The sequence below is a fragment of the Antedon mediterranea genome, chromosome 7, assembly GCF_964355755.1.
Source record: "Antedon mediterranea chromosome 7, ecAntMedi1.1, whole genome shotgun sequence".
NCBI lineage: Eukaryota > Metazoa > Echinodermata > Crinoidea > Comatulida > Antedonidae > Antedon > Antedon mediterranea.
The window spans coordinates 21,299,038-21,309,570 of NC_092676.1; the positions used below are offsets into that span (position 1 = coordinate 21,299,038).

General features: G+C 34.8%; 2 protein-coding genes across 3 annotated transcripts; one reads left to right on the forward strand and one right to left on the reverse strand.

Moving 5' to 3' along the window:
* The first annotated feature begins 209 nt into the window (after positions 1 to 209).
* Positions 210 to 6,770, forward strand: LOC140054937 (hemocyanin AA6 chain-like). 2 transcript variants are annotated; one of them, XM_072100069.1, is made up of 9 exons: positions 210 to 381; positions 968 to 1,583; positions 2,533 to 2,703; positions 3,279 to 3,455; positions 3,691 to 3,846; positions 4,582 to 4,749; positions 5,314 to 5,415; positions 5,843 to 6,029; positions 6,277 to 6,770. In XM_072100069.1, the coding sequence occupies exons 2-9, from the start codon at positions 1,029 to 1,031 to the stop codon at positions 6,741 to 6,743; spliced, it is 1,983 nt and encodes a 660-aa protein (XP_071956170.1). In that variant the 5' UTR covers positions 210 to 381; positions 968 to 1,028; the 3' UTR covers positions 6,744 to 6,770. The 2 variants fall into 2 exon arrangements, with proteins under 2 accessions (XP_071956170.1, XP_071956171.1); XM_072100070.1 differs by lacking the exon at positions 210 to 381 and having other exon boundaries at positions 909 to 1,583.
* On the reverse strand, positions 6,764 to 10,454 carry LOC140054938 (low-density lipoprotein receptor-related protein 6-like). The gene is made up of 5 exons (XM_072100071.1): positions 10,265 to 10,454; positions 9,642 to 9,829; positions 9,259 to 9,453; positions 8,545 to 8,670; positions 6,764 to 8,038 (listed from the first exon to the last, which is right to left on the reverse strand). The coding sequence occupies exons 1-5, from the start codon at positions 10,414 to 10,416 to the stop codon at positions 7,908 to 7,910; spliced, it is 792 nt and encodes a 263-aa protein (XP_071956172.1). The 5' UTR covers positions 10,417 to 10,454; the 3' UTR covers positions 6,764 to 7,907.
* Positions 10,455 to 10,533: the final 79 nt, after the last annotated feature.

Consider the following 10,533-nt stretch of genomic DNA (forward strand, 5'->3'; position numbering starts at 1 on the left):
CTAAAAAACAGCTTAAATGGTGGTTAATGTGATGAATTGGATTAATTGTGTATTGAGGGCGCTGCGTAGTCATTCTGTAATTGGAATACAGGTGACACTGTGTGATAAAAGACCGTGCGTAAGCAGAGCGGGTCTTTTCATATTCTGGCACGATACATTCCATCGTATTTTTTAAAGGGAATATTAACATCTTTCTGACTGACGTAGTAGGCCTAGATCATTATTTGGGCGGAGTTTGTATGTAGTGACACGCACCTGGGAAAACATAGAGGATAGTAGGCCTATATAAACAACATTATTTCTAGTTACAGCAGTTCCTGTCGTGAAGTTTCTGAAGAAGCTTAAGCTGATTCTTAACCAATAACAGTGAGATAACGAAAGGTATAACTTTTTTCATTTGTTTTCGTCTATATATGAATGCGTATGTTTGCCATTTCTTTCACTGCCTCCATCATACTATATTTGAATTTTGTTGTTCCCACACATGTGCCACAATCTCGCCTTCACCCTCCTAGTTAGTATAAGCTTGCTTGCGTCTGTGACCAGAGTTGAATTTGAGTCTGGGAATGCAGTTGGGCACAGAAAAAATGATAGTGCTTGACATGGTCGTTTTGCGATGTTCCATCAATAATTGTTTTTCATTCTTCCAATTTAAGGACATTTTTTATTAAGTGTTCTAGCTCTACTTAGCCCTATAAAAACTAAAATCAATCCCTTGCATTGTACACTTTCCTTACCTCCACTTTATAGTGAAATGTGATCTATTGCGTATGTGTACCGTTACGAATTTAGATAATTGTCTATACACTAGCCAGCGTTTGCTTTTTAGCTTTCCCTAGATCTTTGTTTTATAATACTTATTAATATTATCATTAAGTTGTTTTTTTTTTGTGAAAATAAATTGAAATGTACAGGTTATTTATACCACACCTTTTATTTCGTATACCCCAATGTCCTAACAAAACAGCGAAGAAAGAAACTTTCTTTGAGAACAAAATAGTATATGAATACAATCAGAGCTTGAAAGTATGGATCCCAAGAAGCAACTGGAAGTTTTAATGCTGTTTGGTTATGGTCAAGAAAAAGATGCAAGTTTGGCGTATCATTTTCCAGCATACTTTGTTACCGTTCCTGCAACAACGATTTACCCGGCTAATACCGGTATTCTTAAAAAGGGTGAATTTTTCTCCAACTTCAAAAAGAAGCACACCGATGAAGCAGCTAGAGTTTATAACTATCTCATATCATGTGACAAATTTGAAGATTTCGTAAAGGCTGCCTCATACTTCAAGGGCATACTCAACGAAGGCTTGTACTTATACGCACTCTCCGTCGCCCTTGCACACCGCAAAGATGAGCATAGCTTCGATATACCATTTCTATGGCAGCTACATCCACATGCATATTTCTCTAATTCACGTATCAGGGCTGCTCTAGCCCGTTTACAACTTGTCAAACCAACAGTTGCAGAATCTGATATTGTGTCCACATTCGTCACGGGCACACATCGAGACCCTGAGTTTAAGATTTCCTGGTGGAGAGAAGATGTTGGACTCAATTGGCATCACGCTCATTGGCATCAGGTAAGTCTATAGTAAATTACACGCACAGTACGTACAAAATGGATCTATTTTTAAAAAGCAATGGAAAACAAATTTAGGTTTAATTTGTTTTTCGAAAGAAGACACTTATGATTATCTCTACTACAGTAAACAAAATCAGAAGTAAATTTTACCAAAACGTGTTCCAACACATAAAGGCCAAATCAGACTGCTTCGTCCGACGAGGCCCGACGAGTCGTCTAAACACCAAACACCAAACACTATACGTCCGACGCATTGACAAGATGACTCGTCTCGTCGGGATTTAATTCAGACAGCACCGACGAGTAAAGACGTTTGGTCGGGCCTCGTAGTACGACACAGTCTGAGTTGGCCTTAACACATTATGCAATTCTAGTCAATGCCTGACCTGTATTCCATTGTTTCAAGCCCACTCATGCATTGTATACTAAAATCCTAATATTTTATTAACTAGAATTAAATATTAACATTACTGATGTCACTTGTACCCTAGCCATATTTTTACCTATGTTTACTGTTACTGTTGAGCAATATGAAATTTATCTTTAAATTTCAATAACTTACATTTGACTTGAAAGCAATAAGTGGTAGAAGTGAGTTGGCGTTTATAAGTAGAACATCTCTTTGTAAATTATAATATTATTTAATGTAGGCCTATCTGATAGTGTTTGGTGATACTAAGGTCTACTCTAGTAGATTTGATCAGCCGTGCCCCAAACGGAATTGGACAACTCTTCTAACTGTTCAATGTACTTCTTGTTGAACCGTGGTTGTCTTTATCGTTAATTTGCACAGCACATGTACGTGTACTCCATCCAATCTTCATCTTTTACAAAAGTGCTATATAATTGCATATAACATATTTTCCAACGTAGTACAATTTAAACAAAAAAGATTAATTATAAACATTTCCAGAAGGAAAAAATTTTTCATAGTTTTCAACTTATAGGTTTATCCTTGGGCCGGAATTGAAATAAATGGCAAACTTACCACAAAGGATAGAGAAGGGGAGCTGTTCTACCACATGCATCAGCAAATGTTAGCACGATACGATGCGGAAAGACTAGCTGTTGGTTTACTTCGAGTTATACCGTTTGATAATTGGAATATTCCTATTCAGGTAAAGTCGAGTCAAAATCAATGTTAAGCAAGTTTAAGATTAACTGCCGCTACAAATCAATGTAATAAAAACACTAATGCAAATTCCGCACTGCAAATTATAATCACAATGAGGTTAAACAAAATCAGAAAAACAAAAATTCATAAAATAATTATACTGATACTAATATTATTAGCCTTTATTTTTTTATAGTTCAGTTAGATATTGTCATTGTATAATATCCATAATATCCATAAATCCCCTTTCACATTCCTACCTCGGTCATTTGACTCCTTGGGAAGAATACCAAATAGTTTGGCTAAGTTAGGCCTACCCACATGTACTGTGTAGAGAGACCTCAAAATTGAATATACATAAGTGTACGCAGAGGTGAATACGAGCTAGTGCTCGGGTTTAGTCCAAGCCACAAATGGTGCGCAACCCCCCATCCAGGGGCAGTAACTAGCCAGCATGAGGCAGACGAGGCGCTTGCCTCGCCTGACATTTTTAACCTCTCACTACGGCCTTGCCATCGAAATAAGCAAAACTAAAACATAAAGTGTTTGGTAATTATACTGTATTATATCAATTTTCAGGAAGGTTACGATTCACATTTGACGAATGAATACGGTACCCTCCAGTATGCTCCACGCCCTTCTGGAATGGTTCTCTCCGACAACTACACAGATCCCACCTCTCCTGTCACTGTCCACCAGCAAAGTTACAACTGGAATCGCCTCTTGAACGCCATTAACACTGGAAAATTCCAAAAGGTATGAAATGGATAAATGTAGATGCAGGGGAGCAATTACAGTTTAAACAATACTCAAAAACAAAGAGGACAATCCATTTTCATTTTTACAATGCTAAAAAGGAACTTTAAAAGTTTCTGAAAAGGCTTTTTACACTTTCTGGTAATCATGCATAGAGTGTCGTGTGTATAAAGAATACACAATATGACGTTGATTATAACTATTACACTGTATATCTATTCGATAATTATTATAGAAAGACAACTCTTATGAGGATGTTAACATTGATAATCTTGGAGCCGCTATTGAATCCAGCGTTAGTTCTCCTAATCCAGATCTATATGGTTCTCTTCACAACTATGGACATGACCTTCTCAGCATCATCACAGACCCGGATGGACGGTACAAGCAGGTTAGTCTAATTTTAAAGTTAATTAGCAAGCATGGTTTGTAGAACGAAAATCTATATTTAATAAACTAATAAAACATTTATAATGAATTATTATAATGGGGTAAACTATTTAATTATCTATTCAATGACTGGATTTATTAGACATAGACCTATCTGTATTAATTCACATAATATATAGGCCTATTCCATCACTGAACTGATATATATAATGTCAGCGCAATGGCTGTAGTGCGATCGGAGAGAAACTCTCTGAAATATTAGTCAGCATTTAACTTGAAATATGCTGGTTACCAGGTTTCTTTCCTGTAAATGTTATAGAAATATTGTATCATTCCAACTCATAACCACCTAATAATATCCTAATATTGTATCATTCAAACTCATAACCACCTAATAATATCCTATTATCAAGAGTGACAAGTTAATTAATTATTCCTGACCTTTACACCAATCAATGGTACAGTTATATTACCATCTACAACATGATCAAAACATACAACATAATTATACATCTGAGAACATTGCATACATTCGTTTTCTTAGTCGTTTGCTCTTGGATATGCGAAAGCATTTTTAATAGGATTTAATTCACGGCTGTGAAACGTATCCCATGGTGGTTTTTTTTCTAAATTTATCGAGGTGATTTTTACTTTTTAGCAACTGGACTCTTGATCTCTAGTAGCGGTGTATTTTTCAGCTGACTTGAGAATATTTGTTTTTTCATAATCAAAATAGGCAATGGGAGTAATGGGAGCGACAGAAACTGCTGTTCGAGATCCTGTTTTCTTTCGTTGGCACAAATATATTGATAATCTGTTCGTCATGCACAAGAACATGTTGGATCCTTACAGTGCCGACGACTTGGGTTTTAAAAACATAAAATTGGAAGAAATAAGCGTCAAGGTATGGATAAACTTATTTGATCATATCTCATTCATGCATAATATAAATGAACCCCGCGCTCATTGACATATAAATATTCACAATGGACTATCGTGCCAGGAATTATATATGCAGTATATACCGACCGCCTTTCAGTATTATTAGTATTTTTGTCGTTGTTGTTGATGATGCTGCTGCTGATGTTGTTGCTGCTGTTGTTGTATGCTCTGTAGTTGAAGCATTACTTGCTGTTGTTGTTGGTGCTGTTGCTGTTGCTGCTGCTGATGTTGTTGCTGCTGTTGTAGTATTGCAGTTAATTATTATCCTTCAATATGCGTACGTCTCCGCGCATTTTCATGGAATCAGCGCGTCGTTGGAGTATGTCGTCAATGTGGTGTTTCCTAAATGTCTATAATTCTTCAATATAATTTGGGCACCAACTGTAATTTCATTCAGGTAATATAAATACATAATATATTATTATATATATAGATTTTTATATTAATAAGTGTTACTTTCAACCTCTAACAAGTTTGATCGTGTGCATTTGATGTATTGCTTTTGATAAACTTCTTTAATTATTAGGTAAACGACTGTGATCAGAATGTCTTGACTACACGCATGGAATACGTCAATGTGGATATTTATCAAAGTATGTACCAAGGAAACCCACAACAGTCTCTCCAAGTAAGTAAAGTTTGGAGTTAGTATATTTAAAAACGTTCTGAATATTAAAATTGATAAATTAATTTCAACATCACCAAAAGAAATTCACATCATATCCAAAGAATGTGATTTTAAAAATTGAATTTAAACTCAATACAATTTACTAAATATTACGTTTAGTTTACAATCATTGTCATTGTTTTGTTTTATATTGTAATTTTGATATTGGTATCGTAGTATTTTATAATTAGGATGTACTGTACTACCGATTGGTGGTGCTGCTGTTAATCTAAGCGTCAATCAAAATAAAGATTTTAGTATTAGGCCTAAGGAAATCTAATTGCTGAAACCGATTGTTCATGCTTTCGTGTAGGCCTATATTATTATCAGCATAATCTGGTAATTTATAGTGCATTAAGAGTGCTGGCTATTCTCTTGTGTTTTTAAGGTTAGCGTTTACCGAGTGAACCACGACGAATTCGAGTACAACATGAAAGTCAAGAATGCAAATAGTAAGAATGTAAAGGCGGCTTTCCGAGTTTTTATGGCGCCCTCATTCGATGAACACAGCGATCGTTTTGGTCTGAACGAACAACGACGATTGTTTATTGAAATGGACAAATTTGTTGAAGAAAGTAAGTACAATACTACACAGGTAGTACTATTTTGTCTAATAACTTTTGATTGAGTGTTAGGAATACGCAAAACTCATTCAATTTGAAATTAATATGAAAAGGTAAACGATGAGAAGTCATTCGTCAAATTTTAATCTGTTTATTTTAAAAATAAACTTCTAAATTCAAACTTAATTCTACATCTAATAACATTATCTTGCATGTCTGCTTATGCTTTATACTTTACTAATATTTCTTGATATTTTAGTTCCTGGAAATGCAACCCATGAAATCAAACGTTCATCAAAGCTATCTTCCGTTGTGAAGCCCCCTGGTCTATCCATTAAAGACATCCTAAAAGAGGTGGAAACCAAAAGAAAATCTACTGAAAAAAATGTCGAGAGCGAATGTGTCTGCCGAAGAGAGCGCTACTGTGAATGTGGATTGCCGCAAAACATCCTTCTTCCAAGAGGTACAGAGAGTGGCATGAGGTTTGACCTCTTTGTTATGGTGACCGATTGGGGGTCTGACAACTGCACCGACAACCTTGACCAAGGTACTAGTTACTGTGGAGTTAAAAACCAAAAGTATCCAGATGGTCGTGCCATGGGCTTCCCATTTGATCGAAACATTGATGTCAAGTTTTTTACTAAATTTCTTGATACGTTCGTGGACAGATTTGATAATATGTTGTCAGTTCCAATTACTATTAAAACTATGCCAACTACTAAGTAAACTGCATAAGATATCATTTGATAAAGCCAGGAAAATACCCTACAGCATAGGGTTATTAATGTGTTATAGGCTACATGCTCCATGCATAACATCAGATAAAGGTCTCAAACTGTTTATTGATCTAGTTTATTGAACCTGATTAGTAGTGTATTAATTGCTATATTAATATTGTTATTACTTATTATAGACATTTTGAACATTGTTGCTTATTAATTATACTTTGCGGATTAATAATCGATTATACGATTAGTATTATCAACATATTTGTATTAGAATTATATTAATATTATTTACTTAAAAGTATTGTAAATTAAACACATTTCTTTATTATTAGACACTATGCTAACGAATGGACATAGCCATTTTTAACATTGTTGCTCATTAATTATACTATGCGGATTAATGATGGATTATACAATTAGAAAATATTGTGAATTAAACACAGTTTTTTATAATTATACACTATGCTAAGGAATGGATGTCATAGAATTGGTACGTTCACTATATTATAGAGCGTTGTTAATCTTGATCTTAATCCCTTGCATGTTAAAGGATACAATATTTACTGTAGGCCTACCGTGTATAGATACTTAAATACATTATAGGCTCAGTTACGCATTATCGTGTGTCATACACCAATAAATGTTTATTAGTACGATGGTAGGCTACAAATAATCGCATGAGGTGTAATATAAAAATATACACCTTTCATCTTTCACCGAATGAAATCATTTGTACTGTAGGCTAGAAATACGAATAACCGCCAGTTGATCTAGATCTAAGCCAATGTCTTTTTTTTCTTAATGATCTAACCTCTTCTCTAGCTGTTGCCATTAATGAATAAAAAAACCATACAAAAGATTTAAATGGTTGTGTGTATTACTTCACAAAACGTATGAATGCTATTGTTATATGCCATTCAAAGCATAACAAAACATTGGAGGCGATGACGACGTGGCAAGTTAGGGCCTAAATGTTTGTTAGACATGAACACATCTACCAAGAAATTATCAACTATGATGAATCTAAAGTTACAGATTCAGATTACAGTAAAATAAATAAATTAGCAATGAATGTAAAAAACATCAAATTTAATATCTTAGAAGTATGGAACGTCTCTTCTATTTCGTTGTTACCATGCAAAATAATTTTACTACGAATGTATTAGATTGAGCATCCCAGCTCGTCACTTCCATCACTGCATTCACTGTTTCCATCACAGACCCACTCTGACGGAATACACGCAATATAACCTGACAGGCAGTTAAAATGATCTGGCGCACATGTTGGTGGTTCTATGTAAAAAGTACAAATTTCTCTTAGTTGAAAACAATTAGTTATAATATCTTAAATGTAAACTTCATTCGACGAACTAAAATTAAATCAAACGCAAGTAAAAAAAGTATTTCTAAACGGGAGATGGGAACGACGACAACTAAAACAATACTAATAGTAATAGTAATACAGTATTAGCAGCAGCGGTAGCGGTGGCGACAACGACAACATAAGAACAACAAAATTATAAGTTGGAATTCTCATCAATCATAGGCAGCATTGACCCATCAACCTGCATTTGGAATTCCACTAAACCCTAAGATACACATGGAGTTCTTTTAACCATAGTTACCAAACATTAATTTTAAAAATGTATGATGTTTATTTAAAGAAGAGCCTTTGATTCATTTCTAGTAATAAACTTTAGTTTTTAAGAATTGCTATAACAAATTCTGGTTTTATTCTAACAACAAGCTCTGAACATGTATATCATGCTTTACAATAAAGACATGCGGATAGTACTTACCGATGCAGTTATGTTCATCATTGTCTAGTATCATATTTGGGGGACAAGAACATCTTGTAGTACGCACATGGGTTAAAATACAAAAATGCGAACAAAGACCTTTCATGTTAGAACATGGCTGAGAAGCTGCAAAAGAATATAATTGAACTGTCATTAATTTATAATTATAGGCCTATATATAATAAGAGCTGATTTTTAGTGCTATCAGTTATTCATCCTAAATTGGAAAAATTATTTCCTAAAAATAGGGCCAAACAATTTTTTTTTTAAAATAAAAATTACATCTCAGATCGAAATTCGTCTTTTTTCCAACTGGTCCTATTGGTTCCAGTTCCAACTGGTATAGAGGGCATTTGGGAGTATGCATTTGTAGTAAAGTAAACCTGGAATGGTCCAAGAGTGACATATGTTCGCATTTAGTAAACCAAAACAGGCAGTTTAATATGGTAAATATACGCACTATTGGGATGTTTTTTTGCATACTTATAAGAAATACAAATATCTGAAAATTCCCGACATTATTGAGAGACTTGTGACTCGTGAGAAAAATAAAGTATATGTGTAAACCATGTCCATTACGAACAACCTATACCTATTACAGCAAATGTAGAACCACCAATTACCAATCAATCAGAATGGCTCTAAACTAGACCCCATGCTTATTAGGCGATACAAACTGTCAACCTAAAAATCAACAGGAGGACGAATACTCACAGTATTGTGGTTTCTTGACAGTAAGAACATCAGTTAGTAACCCATTGCTCTTCAACAGTGTCTGGTTGTTTTCCCCTGTCTGTTTATCAGCTCGTTCAATGAACTTGTTACGTACCCAGTAAACGAAATAACCATCAAGTGTCAAACCTCCTACATTTTCAATGCTTTCTGTGATTAGGCGATGGCGTGTGCCAGCTATGTAAATGAAATCCAAGGAAGAGTGTAAAAAGGATTTGAACACTGGACCTTAATTCTAATTTCATAATTCTATGTAATCCAATTGGATTATGGTAGAGCAACACAACCCTTCTATTATCTGTGCTGGGTTAACACGAAATAGCCTCGAAGTTTCTACAGTCGTTAAAATTCAGCAGAATACTCACTATCAATTTCAAAATATTCAATAGCCTTCAATCTGCTGTCAAACCAATATATCCTGTTAGATTGTGCATCTGCTGCAATTGGGCCGGGCCTGTATAAGCCAGTGACCAATTCCTGTTGATTACTGCCATCTATCCTAGCCTGCATCAGTTTAGGATATCTTTTAAGCATATTGGTCCAGAATATAAGCCTAAATATGAAATAAATTAATAGTGCTAACCATGGAATCTTGAATGTAATTGGAAATGACATTGAGAACTGTGATTGCTAAGTAACATATTGCGTAAAAATTGTAAGTAATAGTCGAGATGGGAATCGAACCCACGACCTCCAGATAACTACCCTGGCATTTATACCACTATCACTATACCACCTAGCTTGCGCTAATGGCTAGGGTTAGAGCAAGTACTACACCAACAAGATAATAATTGTTTTACTACTGCCGAATATAGGGCTGATCAATTACTCAGCCCTGCCACCTTTGACGTACAGTATTCGTACCGTAGTTTAACAATTATCACGATATAGGCCTGAAATATTAAGACAATTGCAAATATTTTTACAGAAAATAGTAAGGTTGTGGTGCCATTTTATTGATTTTCAACCAAAACAAATTCAATCTTACCCTTTTACTGGCATTAATGCAAGATTTCTTGGTTTCTGATTTGGTCCATCAATAATGGTGCCAACGGTTGTGCCATCCACACGAATAACATTCACTTCATTATTTATCTTACATGACCAGAAAATCATCTGGTTGTAGGGATCGTATGACATTCCGAATGGACTGATATTATCACCCGAGACTATTGTCCTAGGCTAGTGAATGTAAAAAAGCAATAACATTGTATAAATAAGAAACATACACAAATTTATCTTCTAAACGTATAGGTA

Excerpts from the sequence above, each read along its gene's own strand:
- LOC140054937 (XM_072100069.1), top strand. The coding sequence starts at position 1,029 with ATGGATCCCAAGAAGCAACTGGAAGTTTTAATGCTGTTTGGTTATGGT. Across the intron at positions 5,416-5,842 it reads ACCCACAACAGTCTCTCCAA|GTTAGCGTTTACCGAGTGAA; the intron begins GTAAGTAAAGTT and ends TGTGTTTTTAAG. Across the intron at positions 6,030-6,276 it reads GGACAAATTTGTTGAAGAAA|TTCCTGGAAATGCAACCCAT; the intron begins GTAAGTACAATA and ends TTGATATTTTAG.
- LOC140054938 (XM_072100071.1), bottom strand. The coding sequence starts at position 10,416 with ATGTCATACGATCCCTACAACCAGATGATTTTCTGGTCATGTAAGATA. Across the intron at positions 9,830-10,264 it reads GCATTAATGCCAGTAAAAGG|GCTTATATTCTGGACCAATA; the intron begins GTAAGATTGAAT and ends TTTCATATTTAG. Across the intron at positions 9,454-9,641 it reads TGAATATTTTGAAATTGATA|CTGGCACACGCCATCGCCTA; the intron begins GTGAGTATTCTG and ends TCATTTACATAG.